The sequence below is a fragment of the Sminthopsis crassicaudata genome, chromosome 4, assembly GCF_048593235.1.
Source record: "Sminthopsis crassicaudata isolate SCR6 chromosome 4, ASM4859323v1, whole genome shotgun sequence".
Classification (NCBI taxonomy): Eukaryota; Metazoa; Chordata; class Mammalia; order Dasyuromorphia; family Dasyuridae; genus Sminthopsis; species Sminthopsis crassicaudata.
Window position 1 is genome coordinate 158,218,513 of NC_133620.1, and position 13,704 is coordinate 158,232,216.

Below are 13,704 nucleotides of genomic sequence, written 5' to 3' on the forward strand. Positions count from 1 at the left end.
TTTGGCATGCCTTTAATATACACATCAGCACAATATTTTTTCATGAATATGGATCAAGTGGAAACGGTAGTAAAATCTTCTTCAAAATATTTTTCAAAGGTCTAATTGCTAAAAGCTTCATGAGGAAGAATGTTTTTCACATTGTAATAACTTGCTCATAGTGATCTTCCCTACAGCAGTTATCTGTCACAAGCAATTTGGTGTGTCAAAAGCAATAATAACAATAATTGTTTTGGATAATGAAATGATTCTGTATATAGAATACTGACTGATTTATTTATATTGTAATTTAGAAAATAATTTCTTCAAATAGTAAGACTTTTTCTAATCAGTTATTTTTGTTCACAGGACAATGTCTGTATGAATTATGTGAGAAATCCTAAAGCTCATTTTCCCTAATAGTTTTAAACCAAGATATTCTGGTAAATGTTTAACAGATGTTCCCGTATGCAGGACACATTTTTAGGTTTAATTTGAATATTAGCATTTTGTCCATCATTTTATTAAGTTTAGACAATTAACAAAACAATATAACAAGTCCTGACTTGTAGCATTTGCTGTCTAAGGTATAAATACAATAAAAAATTAACAAATGGAATTTCTCAGGTGAGTTGGTTGGAGCTCACTTATGGTTTTAACTTCCTCTTTGAACAAATCTCCTACTAGAACTATAAACAAGTGGAAAATTTTACGTAGAGTTTCATATCCTTTTTTCTCTTCCAGTTATTTAATTCAACCACAGGATCTTAGATTTGTAACTGCAAGGATTCTTAGAGAACATAAAGTCCAACATTTACCTTTTTAGATGAGGCCCAGCAAGGTTAAAGATAACACAGATAATTAAATAGCAGATATGCGATTTGAACACAGCTCTTCCATCTCCAAAATCTGGCCCCCTGCTTCCATGGTATTACCCAGCCTCCTGGTAGGAGAAAAGCTCAGAGCTGCTGGATGTCAGGGTGTGCCTCTTTTATACTTCTGCAAAGTTAAAGCTTATGGAAGGCAAAGACAGATGAAATGTTAGGGGTGAGACCCTTTTAGGTGTAAATTAGGCATTCCTTCTTGTTTTTTTAAAAGAAATTCTGAGGTTCAAGGTGATTTAGTTGAAAATTTTAAAAAAGAAAAGAGAGACAATGAACTTGTCCCCAAGGGAAAGACTGGCTCAAGATCCTTACAGGAATCTGGGAAATCTAACTAGATGAGGTCCTAGATCTGGACAAAGCAGAAACCTCAGAAGAAATAATACCTCTCCCCTTCTCTCCTTAGGAAATGATAAACCTCAGCTCAAAGGCCTGAAGGAGAATACTGGAAAGACTTCTTCCAATTCTAGGCTAAGTGTCTCTGTCCTTTCTGAAAAAGTCATATAGAGCTGCCCCTAAGGCTGGAACCCCGTAGAGGCTGCACCTGCCTACCAGAAGATCAACTAATCTTGTCCTGGTACTGTTATCTGTGAATATTCAGCTCAATAGAGAATCAGACTAAATAGGAATGCCACCTGAGAAAACAACAAAGAGACTAGCCTATCGACAAGGATACCATGGTGACATACATCAGAATAACCCAGAAAAAGAAATACTTTCTAAGATCTGGGTCTACTGGCTGATAATGAATAGGAAAAATATAGGCAGGTGGGGGCTTGGGAGCTACAGTGTTTGTTAGCATTAGCCATCCACAGGATTGTCCCTATAATTTGAAGTAGCAGTTATATGTTGGATACCCAACCCTACCTAGTGTGAGTAGGAATTGGGTCAGTGAGCAATTCTTGAAAATCTTAATATGAATTGTTCTAGTGTTAACTTAAAGTGATATAGTCAAGAAGAACAAATCTTGCCATCAAATATTCAAATATCAACAGACATCCAAGTATTTGAGGACATCATCTGATTTAGAATATTTAGTAAACATGTCATTGAATTTTGAAGAGTATATACCACCATGAGGAAATATAACTACTATTAAATAGGGCACTTATTTTTACAGAAAATATCACCAAGATCATTGATCCTGTTTTCAGCTTAGTCCCCAAAGCCATGGTCTAAGGGAGGAAAGCAACATTTGTGGAAAAGGTCCTGTCATCCTCTTCTCCTCAAGCACCAATTGTCTCCACCAAAGCAAATCAACCCAGTAGAAGAAGCAGGGTGTGCTGAGGGAGAGATAGGCGATGGCATGTATAAAGTGAGTCAAGCCACCACTAATCACCTTGACCACCACTTGCCCTTTGCCCTTAATGGTAATAATCTAGAACCGCATACTCAAGAACCCTGGGTATAACAGCTATAGTGTATACCATTGGCCCTGCTTTTAGTCCATTGTCTATAGTGAACAACTCTCTTGGAGTATGTCTACCATCCCTCCTACCACCACTACCACCATCAATTGCTGAACCCAAGAGCCCCAAGAATAGCAATGCTTCTCAGACAACCAAGCTACCTTCCAGCCATAGACATCATCAGCCACATCAGTCACCATGCAGTGGTCCTCAAACATTTTAAATAGGGGGCCAGTTCACTGTCCCTCAGACTGTTGGAGGGCTGGACTTTAGTAAAAATAAAAGCTCATACTCTGTCTCCCCCTCTCAGCCCATTTGCCATAATCCAGCGGGCCACATAAACATCCTCAGCGAGCCCACATCTGGCCCGCGGGCCGTAGTTTGAGAACCCCTGAGAGAAACTACCATTGTGTATATGAGACCTGTCAAATGCCTCTCCAGGTGCTACAATTCCTACTTCCTCAGGAGCCACAGTTACTGAAGACCCAGAAAAGAAAGTTTTCATCACCAAATCTTTACCTCTATTAAATGGCTCAGCAGATATGGTTTTTATCAATGGAAATGACACTAAAGAGGATGCATTATCATCTGATTTGGCACTGATCCATAAGAGCCACTGGTCTTTTATATCTGACTTGAAGCTAAATACCCCTCTAAGAATGTGAGTTCCTTAAAAACAGATTTTTTTACTTTTGTATTTCTATTTCTAGTTATTAGCACATTACTTTGCACATTGGGCTAATTACAGAACTAATGTCATTCTTGTCCTACAAAAGGAAAAATCTAAATGCTACAGAATTGATATAGGTCTACCTGAACATAGAATTTCAGGTCTAATATTGCCATTCCTTGAAAAATGCCACAAGATCTCTAATGACCTCAAGTGGTAACAGCTAAAGTTGCTTGATTTGTGATAGGGGATAAAATGTAGCACATTACAAAGTGACTAGATTTGTTAACTCAAGGACTATAAAGATAAAATAAAGGGAACAAACTATAACCAGGATTTATAATAAATTACATGTTTTAAAAATTCAATGATTTGGATATTTTTCTTGTTGCTTATCTTAGAAGTCTCTTTGAAGATGGGCAAGCAGGTGTCTGTCTTCAATAAGTCACTCAATAAATTTGCATCAAATGCATATGAATGCCCAGAATAATGCAAAGGGATATCTAGAGATAAAGTGAGTGAAAAGATAAAAGAAAGAATTGATTAAAAATCTATATGAATTAGAAATTATAGCATGTGAGAAGAATGGGGAAAGTGGGAAAGAAGACAGAAAAGGAATCAAAAAAGAGAGAAGGGGGAAGAGATGGGAAGGAAGAGGCCAGGGAAGGAGGGTCAAGAAAAAGGCAGTGTTTTCAAACAGCAGTAGCTATATATCATGCTTGTAGTAATGGTGATGTATCATTGTTTCATAGACATTTCATGTACTGTCTGCTTTGCCTTAATTATGATAAATCCAACATTAACCTGATAGTTCTATGGAACACAATTGTATAATGGGAGAAAATTCTTTTGCCAATTTCTGCTATACTGAACTAAGAGACAGCATAGTATCATAGAAAGAGAGCTGAATTTGGAGTGAGGTCACTTGCATTCAAATTCTTATTTTGATAATTCTTGTGTCACTTTACATAAGTCACTTCTCTCTCAAGGACTTCTGTGGTCTTATCTGTAAAATGAAGGAATTGTAGTAGGCCATCTTCAAAGGCCTCTTCCTAATTCTAAAATATATTATTTCTGCTGTTTGGGGAAGTTAATGTTCTTTTCAAAGTATTTTTGCCACAGCAGATAGTTATATACTGAAAGATGCCTGCAAAAAGATATTTTCCAAAGTCGGTTACTTTGTGTGTGGGATTTTTTGGGTTTTTTTTAATTTTTAAGGAGAAATAATTTTTAAGTTCAAATAAACATCCCATCATAGTCTACTTTCTTTAAAATAAGCATATCCTTATATTAAAACTTACTTTAGTTGTGAGGGACTGCAATTTTGCAATATTGTAAGTAGAAATTCTTTTCGTTGCTTATCAGTCCACAGATCAAACCAATGAGTTATAAGACTAAGTCTTTCCTGAAAAAGCTGTAGGAAAACAAAATGAAATATTTTTATACATTTCAATTTCTAAATCAAATTTTCCCAGTGCAACACAGCATTAGCCAATTAGGCAGAATAAATAAATATTGCTAAATAGACATGTCTATGGCAATTAGATCTCTGTTTAAAGAAATTCATTACTTATATTATACAACGAACAATTCTGATGGACCTGGCTCTTTTCAACAATGAGAGGATTCAGGCCAGTTCCAATAGTCTTGTGTTGAAGAGAATCATCAGCATCCAGAGAGAAGACTGTGGAAACTGAGTGTGGATCATTACATAGCATTTTCACTGCTTTGTGATTTGCTTGCATTTTGTTTTCTTTCTCATTTTCCTCTTTTTGATCTGATTTTTTTAGTGCAGCATGATAATTGTGGAAATATGTATAGAATATTTGCAAATGTTTTAACATATAATGGAGTACTTGCTGCCTAGGGAAAGGGATGGGAGAAATTAGGGAAAAAATTTGGAACACAAAGTTTTGCAAAGGTGAATATTAAAAATTACCTATGTTTTGAAATAAAAAACTAATAATTTTTAAAAAAGAAATTTATTGTTTTAAAGGCATATGATTTTGATAACACTAGGAAAAAACCTGGATTTGGAATCAGAGAACCTGAGTTTGAATTAGTATTCAAACCAATTTTAGGTGCTTACAATGTGTAGGAATTTGGGCAAGTTAAATAATCTCTCTTGGCATCAACATTTCAAGTGTAAAGTGAAGGTGTTGAACATCTATAGATAATCTCTGAGTTCCCTTCTAGCCATAAATCTATGAATCTAAGAATGTATAGGGGATTTTTTTTAATTGGCAAAACGTGAATTCAGATTTTGTAGTAAAATTAAGCTTGAGGAACTTACCTGTTTATTCAATGATTTGTTCATAATTGGTGTCCAAGTGCTGAATCTCCTTTGAAAACACTCAATCACCTGAGTCTTGTTGGAAGACTCTCTTACTGACATTTCTGCAAAGATTTCTCTATTCAAAGTTCCAAAAGTTAAAAGTTTATTCCATACCTGGGATGTCTGAAAAAGAATTCCTAGAAGTATACAATTCATCAAAGGATTCTGTTAAACCATTTCAATAATCAATATTGTAATATCTCAATGCTGATATATTAGGGGTGGGTGGGAACAATCTATATCTATGGTTTCAGCATGGGAATTTCCTGGTGCAGAAACTCCTACTCATCTTCTCTTCATTTACACAGCCTGGTTCAAACTCTTAACATCTCTTATCAGTACTCCCACAATAACCTATTTGGTTTCTCTACCTCTAGCATCTTCCTAATTCTAATTCTAATTTATTCCTCACAACCACCAAAAAGATTTTTCTAAAGCACAAGTCTTCATGTCATATGTCCTCCTAAATAAACTCTAATGACTCCTTATTGTTTCTAGGATCAAATATAAATTCCTCTGTCATTTAAATTTCTGGATAATAAGAAATTCCTAGCTTTTCAGGGTTTTGACTTTTCTCTTTGCACAGAGACATCTAGATATTGACTTGTCTGTGGTTCTGTACAGATGACGCTTCATTTCCATCTCCATGTTTTTGTACTGGCTATCTTTCATGCCTGAATTGTACTCTGGTTACCTCTGCCTCTTGGAATCTTGGGTTTCCTTCAAGACCCAAGCTCAAAAGCCACCCCATTTACTTGTATATATACTGTCCCCAACTACCTTGTAAGCACATGTTATTTCCCTGAATAAAATGTCTTGAAGTAGGCATTTCATACTTGTTGACCGATTGAGGTACATCAACAATTCCCATGAAACTTCCCTGAATCCTAGCAAGTTGCCTGGGAAACTAAAAGGTTTAAGTAATCTGCCCAGAGCCTCACAACTAGAGGTAGGACTTGAACCCACATCTTCCTAATTCCCAAGACCTTCTACCTATTAAGCTGCACCACTTTTCAGAGCTGAATGTTGTTGTTCCTCCATTTTTGAAGAGGACCCAAAAATGACATCATGGGTGATGTTTTGACTTGTTCGTGAATTGAATTAAAGTGAGACACAAAGCTGTCTGCCTCATTCTTTTTTAGAATCATTATACCCAGTGGTAAGAAGGACTGGCTAGGGCTTGAGATGCAGGGGATGACTGGCATCTTTGATGTTTGATCAAGCTTCTCAACTCCTGCTTTCACCTGTTCTGTGGCTGTGGGAACAAACTCTGGTCCTCTGCCTATTCTACTGGGGTAAGTCTTCACATGCTTGGGGCAGACATCCTCCTATTACACCAATAGGTTGGAGGCTGCTCAGTTACCCTCAATCTGGTTTAGCCCATCTGCCAAGACAGTTTTACCAGGGTGTGATCATTATGCATGTTACAATAGCTTAGAGTCATAGATGAGTGTTGAATAACAGGTGGACACCAAAAGAAGATGTGCAGTCCTTTTGGCAAGCTCTCACAGCAGAGTTACTGGTCCTCCCTGAACACCCCATATACTTCAACATCAAAATTATCTGTCATAAAAAAGGCAAGAAAAAGCTTTTACAGTGGAAGAGAAGAGGGGGAAAAGAGGGAGAATGAGTGAGCCTTATTCACATCAGAATTGGCTCAAAGAGAATAACATACATACTCAATATGGGTATAGAAATCTATCATATGAGGGGAATGGGATGTGGGAAAAGGGGTTGATAAAAGAGAGGGTACATTGGAGGAGGGAATGGTCAGCAAAACATTTTTGAGGAGGGACAGAGTGAAATGAGAAAGATAGAGTAAATGAGGAGAAATACAGTTGGCAATAGTAATTATAAAAAGAGTCTTGAAGTGAGTTTCTCAGATAAGGCCTCATTTCCCAAATATAGAGGGAACTGAATAAAGTTTATTAAAAAAAAAGTCATGCCCCAATTGATAAATGTCCAAAAGGTATGATCTATGCCCAAAGGGATATAAATTCATACATATCCTTTGACCTAACAATACCACTGTTAGAAGTGGCATGAATACCAAAAGAGATTTTTTTTTTTAAAAGAAAAGGACCTATATGTACAAAAATATTTGTAGCAACTCTCTTCTCAGGAGAAAAATGGAAATTGAGGGGATAACAATCAAATGGGGAATGGCTGAATAAATTATGATGATTGTCATGAAAAATTATTGTTCTATGGGAAATGATGAGCAGGGTGTTTTCAGAAAAAACCCTAGAAAGTCCTCCATGAACTCAAGCAAAGTGAAATGTATTATATACAAAGTAATAGGTTTTGGGATGACTTTGCCATTCGTAGACTGTAAATAAATATAGTACAAAATCAGTAAATGACTTAGCTATTCTCAGCAGTATAATGATCCACAACTACTTAAAGGACTTAAGTTCTTATCCATATCCAGAGAAGAGACTGATTGTGTCTAGATATAGGTGTGTCTGAAACTTTTAAAAGTTTTTTTTAACTTTACTTTTCTTGAGGTTTTTGTTTTTTTTTTTTTAATTAGAGTGGGAGATCTATGTTTTCTTTCACAACATGACTTATGGAAATGTTTTGCATACCTCCACATATGGTTTCTTAATAAGCCATCGGGGTAGGGATAAGAAAAAATCTAGAACTCTTAAGTTTTTTATTTGTTTGTTTATTTTTCCCCCTAAGGCAATTGGAGTTAAGTGACCTGCCCAGGGTTACACAACTAGGAAGTGTCTGAGGTCACATTTGAACTCAGGCCCTCCTGACTTCAGGGCTGGTGCTCTATCCACTGCGCCACCTAGCTGTCCCCAAACTCAAAAGTTTTTAAAACAAATATAAAAAATTATTTTAAATGTTAACTGAGGAAAATATTAAATATATACATTTTTAAAATAAAAGGAAAAAAAATAAAACCAACACATCAAAAAGTTTTGGAGGTAGAGAGCAAGAGTGGTATTTGGATGCTATTCCTGGTTTTATTTCTAATTTGTTGTAACACACACATAGAACCACAGATTTCAAAATATAACTATTACCTATACCTTTACTATCAGTTTTACTCCTTGAATTGGATCTCACTATGATCATATTCTCAGGAAATCTAACTGGGAAATTTATCAGCTTGAGAGACTGTATCAGCTTCGGTACTCACACCTTATCAGTACTCTTAGTACCCTCTACCCCTCTGACTGGAGGGCAAAGCAAAGAACTCATCCCAAAGACTCCTTTTAAAGTGACCTCCCAAACCAGCAAATCTTTTTGTCCCATCAACGAGACTCTTGGGAATATTCTCCACATGCTGGAAACCTCCTTCCTTAACCTCAGCACTTTCCCAGGGTCACACAGCTAGGAAGTGTTAAGTGTCTGAGGTCACATTTGAACTAAGGTCCTTCTGACCTTCAGAGCTGGTGCTCCTTCTACTGTGTCATCTAGCTGCTCCTCATAGAGGCTTTTGATCAGAATACCATCGATAATCTAGGAAGAAAAAGCTTCAGTTCAGGCTTCCCAGCTCCCATGCTGAATAATCAGCAACAATAAAAAAGCAGACCTCTTCTAGAGCTCTTTCTTCTCCAATATATATAGTAGTTCTTCAGCAACAGAGAGACAAATGCTATTGCTAGGAGAGGATTCTGGGAAGGTAGTGGAGTAGGTCAGAAAACTTTCAACTCTTTGAATTCCTTCCAAAGAAAAAGATAAAACATGATTTCACAGGGAATAGATAGTAGTGGAAGAAATAAAAGTTGGGCTAAAATCAGGCTAAAACAGATGTTCTAAAACAACTTAAGAAGACCCCAGGAAAGACTTGAAGTCTAGGAGCAGAGGTAAAGCCTGAATGAATGCAAACATCTCCAAGCCAACTCTTCCAAATCAATAAACAAATCGTGGAAGTAGGTGGGGTTGGGAGCCAGCTTCAGCTTTAGAGACTTATCTCATGACTATGTGGAGATCTTACAGTTGAGCAGGAGAAGATTGAAAGATTTCCCACACTGGAGGGATGGTTAGGACAGCTGTGCTGAAGAGAAGCATCCTAGGTGGGGCTGTTCCTGAAGGAAGACCACCTAGAGAAAGGTATCTGGAACTTTGGGCCTTATAGGTTGGATTTATGATGGGAATGGACAAAAATGAAATGGGATGAAATATAGTTAAGTGGGATCTCCACCTTTGGAAAGGAAACCCACAACTGATAGCACCACTGAACCATATTTTGGGTACTTTCATAACAATGGAGGTAAGATTTTGTTAGCTTCAGTCTACATCCTTAAGAGCCTAGCAATCAATCAGTCAATACACATTTATAAGCACCTAGTACATGCCAAGCAGGGTACTAAATTCTGGGATACAAAAAAGAAGCTAAACACATTCTTGCCTTCAAGGAGAATACAATCTAATGAGGTTGGTAATCTATAAACAAATATATACAAAGCATGTATATACAGAATAAAATGGAAATAATTAATCAAGGGAAAGCATTAGAATTAAGAGGAATTGAGGAGAGTTTCCAATAGAAGGTGGGATTTTAGTTGGACCTTGAAGTCAATGAGGTCAGTAGGCAGAGTGGAGAAGGGAGAGCAATTCAGGAATGGATAACAGCCAAGAGACAGAAAGGTCAGTATCACTAGTACACAAAAAGTACTGAATAAATATATTTGAATTGATCTGATTTACTGTGTATAGTCTAATTAAAAAAATTTTTTTAAGATTTTTTTCTTAAGACAATTCATGAGCCTCATAAATAAAAAGTGCTATTCAAAAATGGCACCAATATATTTGTATATATCCATTTGAAAAGTTAGGGGCTTATAAAAATGTGACTAAGAAATCAATAAAAGACAAAAATATTCCCTTTTTGGCAGCTCCTTCAATGATAAATAGGATATTAAAACTCTGATAACTTGCTAAATGTTGCATGTGGCAAATCTTGCTGCTAACAGTAACTTTCATCAATTAACATTTGTGAGACACACATGCAAGGCACTAATACAATACACAGTGTTGATTTCAAGAACAATTTGAATTTATACTTACTGTCACCTCAGGTATTTAAAACCTAGAGAGAGACACTCTGAGTCTGAAATATAAGAGAAAAGAGAAGGGAATACAGTTGTTTAGCAAATTCTTTCATTTGTCCTAGAGTAGAACTAAGTTCTGGATGTGAGAGTGGGAAAAAATAATGTGAATCATAGGTAGTCATCTATTCGTTATCCTTAGGTAGTCCTATCATCTGATTTCTCTGCTAATGTCCAAGGTTTCTGAATACAGTTAGAAAAATGAATTTGAAATACAACTCCACCTTGCTGCTGCTCAGGGATCAATCTCCTATACCCCCAATCTCAAATCTCATCTCCCATGTCTATTCCAATACTTTCCTCCTTTGCACCTACCACATCTCTTCTTTGTACTCCACACTTAGAACAAAAATTGAGACTACCTCACCTGTATTCCTTCACTTCCCTCCTCCATTTTCTTAAACTTGGCAGCAGTAACTCTCATTCTCTCTTTTCTCTTTGGTCATTCAGTGAATATACAAAACAAAAAACACTTTATCCCTTGACTATTTTATCTACTCCATGGCTTTAATTATAATCTCTATGCTGATGACTCCCTAATCTTTATTTCTAGCCCTGAATTCCCTGTCAAATCATATTTCCATAGTCTTCCCAAACATCTCCATCCCTAAGATCCATAGCCCTTCAAATTTAACTTGTCCACTACTGGGCTTATATCCCAAAGAGATATTAAAGAAGGGAAAGGGACCTGTATGTGCAAAAATGTTTGTAGCAGCTACAAACTGTAAAATGAATGGATGTCCATCAACTGGAGAATGGCTGAATAAGTTGTGGTATATGAAGGTTATGGAATATTATTGTTCTGTAAGAAATGACCAACAGGATGAATACAGAGAGGGTTGGGGAGACTTACATCAGCTGATGCTAAGTGAAACGAGCAGAACTAAGAGATCATTATACACTTCAACACAATACTATATGAGGATGTATTCTGCCGGATGTGGCTCTCTTTGGCAATGAGAGAATCCAATTGACCAGTGATGAACAGAACCATCTACACCCATCGAAAGAACACTGGGAAATGAGTGTGAAGCACAACATAGCATTTACACTCTTTTTGTTGTTATTTGCTCACGTTTTTTTCCTCCCAAGTTATTTTTACCTTTTTAAATCCAATTTTTCTTGTGCAATAAGAGAACTGTATAAATATGCACACATATATTGTATTTAGCATATACTTTAACATGTTTAACATGTATGGAACTACTTGCCATCTAGGGGAGGGGGTGGAGGGAAGGAGGGAAAAAGTTGGAAGCGAAGTGTTTGCAAGGGTCAATGTTGAAAAAATTACCCTTGTATATGTTTTGTCAATAAAAAACTATTTTAGTAATAAAAATATATTTTAAAAATTTAACTTGCCTAAAATATGCTCCACTCAACTTTACTATTTCAGTGTGTGGTGTCACCATTCACCCAATTTCTCCAATTTGAATTATCTTTAATTCTTCCTCTCTTCTCATTCTTCCATCCAACTAGTTATTAAGTCTTGCTGATTCTACTAGTGAATTCCTATCCATCTTTTGTATTCTCACTGGAATCATACTAAAACAGGACGTGGTTTGTCACTAACCCCTCTCTTCAAGCCTTTTTCCTCCCCTGGAAAATACGATTAACTATTACTTACATCCCAGAGCTGCTGTGAGGAAAGCCCGTTGTTAAATCTTAAAGTCCCTTTCTTTTGTAAATAGTTATTATTTTTACTTTAGATACTAGATTTGTTTTTTTGGTGAACAGTCACTAATCTCTCCTACTTCAGAAACAACAATCACCTCCCCGGTAACAACTGTGGGTGTGTATGTGTTAGTCAAGCAAAACAAAATTCCAAACTGTTTGCAGACTTTGGATGTGGGGCAGATGACCTGGGTTCAGATCGCCCCTCCGTCTCTTCCCTAGGTACCTTGGACAATCCCACATGGAGAAGTAGGAAGGCCCTCGGGTCATCGAGCCCAACCCCGTCATTTTCAAGATGAGGGATGAGAGGCCGGCAAGGTAAAGGAATTTTTGTTTCCTCTTGTTCCAAATCCTGTGCTCTTTGCCTCAGCCACATTGACCTCTCTGTCCCCATCTAGCTCTAATCTACATTGCTAGGAAAGCCAGGGGAAGTCCCCGAGAGTTCTCCCGTCTGAGTCTTACAGCCGGCTCTCTCCACCCTGATGCCGAGGCCCTATCTCCCGGCCTGAGGGGGCCAGGAGGAAGAACTAGGCTACTGTGATAGTACCTAAACAGGAGATGTATCGCCCAAGTCCCGCATGATTTACCTCTGGAGAGGTAGGGGAGGAATGGAGAAAAATGAAGGGAGTTTCTGGAAGAAGTTGCCTTCGCCGCCTTCTGCCACAGCTTCGGGTTCTCCGATTCCTGGAGAAGGGGGATGGGAGCACACCCTCATCTCCATAGGGACACTACAACAAGCGAGCACCAAATCCGCCAGTCCGAGCGTACAGTGGGACGTACCGCCCTGCACTCAGGCAGCGCAGGCTTAGGTGCGCCGCGGGGAAAGAGGAACTCGTAGAACCCAGGGTCGAGGGGAAAGAGTCCGGCCTGTCGGTCTGTGCCGGGGCGCAGGACCCTGCTTCCCGTGGGGCCAACGTCGTCTGGGCCGGGACCGAGTTCTGCCTGCCGAGGCGCCCGGCGACCACTATTCTCCCTTCTATGCCCACACAGCGCTGGGGACCATTGAACAGTTCTCGGGGGCCTTGTACGTATCAGGGGTGCCCAAGCATTGCCACATAAAAAAGCCTCATAAGGACCCCAGGTGGGCCTGGGAGCTCCCGCCCATCCCGCCCTCCTCTGATGACAAGGCCTTCGCTTATGTTTCACTCCACCTATGCCTTCATTTGCGCGCAGTCCCAGGGGTAGTAGAGAGGCCTTTACATTTCCGCTGCCCCTTTCGGGTCCTTTAATTCAGTCAGATTTCTCTGCAGGATGGCTAGCAACACCAAATAAAGCAAACTAGAGTGGCTGGGATAGCCTTTGCTTGGTTTCGTATTCATCGTGGCAGAATTAAGAGGGATCCTAAGAAATTTTATCTTAAGGAAACTGAGGCCCTAAAATGTAAAATGGTTTAAAGTTACTTGGACAGGCCTAAAATTGGAACCAAGTTCCTCCCACACCAGAATGCTCTTCAAATAACTATTTGGTTAAACCAAAATCCTTGCTATCAGCTCTTTGCATAGACTTGGTATGATTGATAAGGGTTTTATTAATAGCCGTTTATTTTCAAAATACGCGGAGGCAGTTTTCAACATTCACCCTTGCAAAATTTTGTGTTCCAAATTTTTCATTCCCTTCTCTGCCCCTTGTCAGCAATCTAATATAGGTTAAACATAAGCAATTCTTTTAAAAATAGGGTTTTATTAATAATGAC

The 13,704-nt window shown here is 38.1% G+C and overlaps 2 protein-coding genes across 11 annotated transcripts in view; one reads left to right on the forward strand and one right to left on the reverse strand.

The window, feature by feature from the left end:
• The window catches only part of ECT2L (epithelial cell transforming 2 like), a 98,924-nt gene extending 86,000 nt beyond the window's left edge, over positions 1 to 12,924 (reverse strand). Inside the window, exons 1-4 of one of the 6 annotated variants that reach the window (XM_074309706.1) lie at positions 12,599 to 12,706; positions 10,300 to 10,342; positions 5,233 to 5,350; positions 4,241 to 4,353 (exon numbers count right to left, since the gene is read on the reverse strand). In XM_074309706.1, coding sequence (XP_074165807.1) covers positions 4,241 to 4,353; positions 5,233 to 5,334 — 215 coding nt within the window. In that variant the 5' untranslated portion in view covers positions 5,335 to 5,350; positions 10,300 to 10,342; positions 12,599 to 12,706. Of the gene's footprint in view, positions 1 to 4,240; positions 4,354 to 5,232; positions 5,412 to 8,670; positions 10,343 to 12,598 lie in introns of all 6 variants that reach the window. The other 5 variants (XM_074309704.1, XM_074309703.1, XM_074309702.1 and 2 more) reach the window with 5 other exon arrangements.
• The window catches only part of NHSL1 (NHS like 1), a 345,331-nt gene continuing 343,794 nt past the window's right edge, over positions 12,168 to 13,704 (forward strand). For all 5 annotated transcript variants that reach the window (XM_074309691.1, XM_074309696.1, XM_074309692.1 and 2 more), the window contains exon 1: positions 12,168 to 12,329. The gene's annotated coding sequence lies outside the window, so the exon portion shown is untranslated. The remainder of the gene's footprint in view (positions 12,330 to 13,704) is intronic.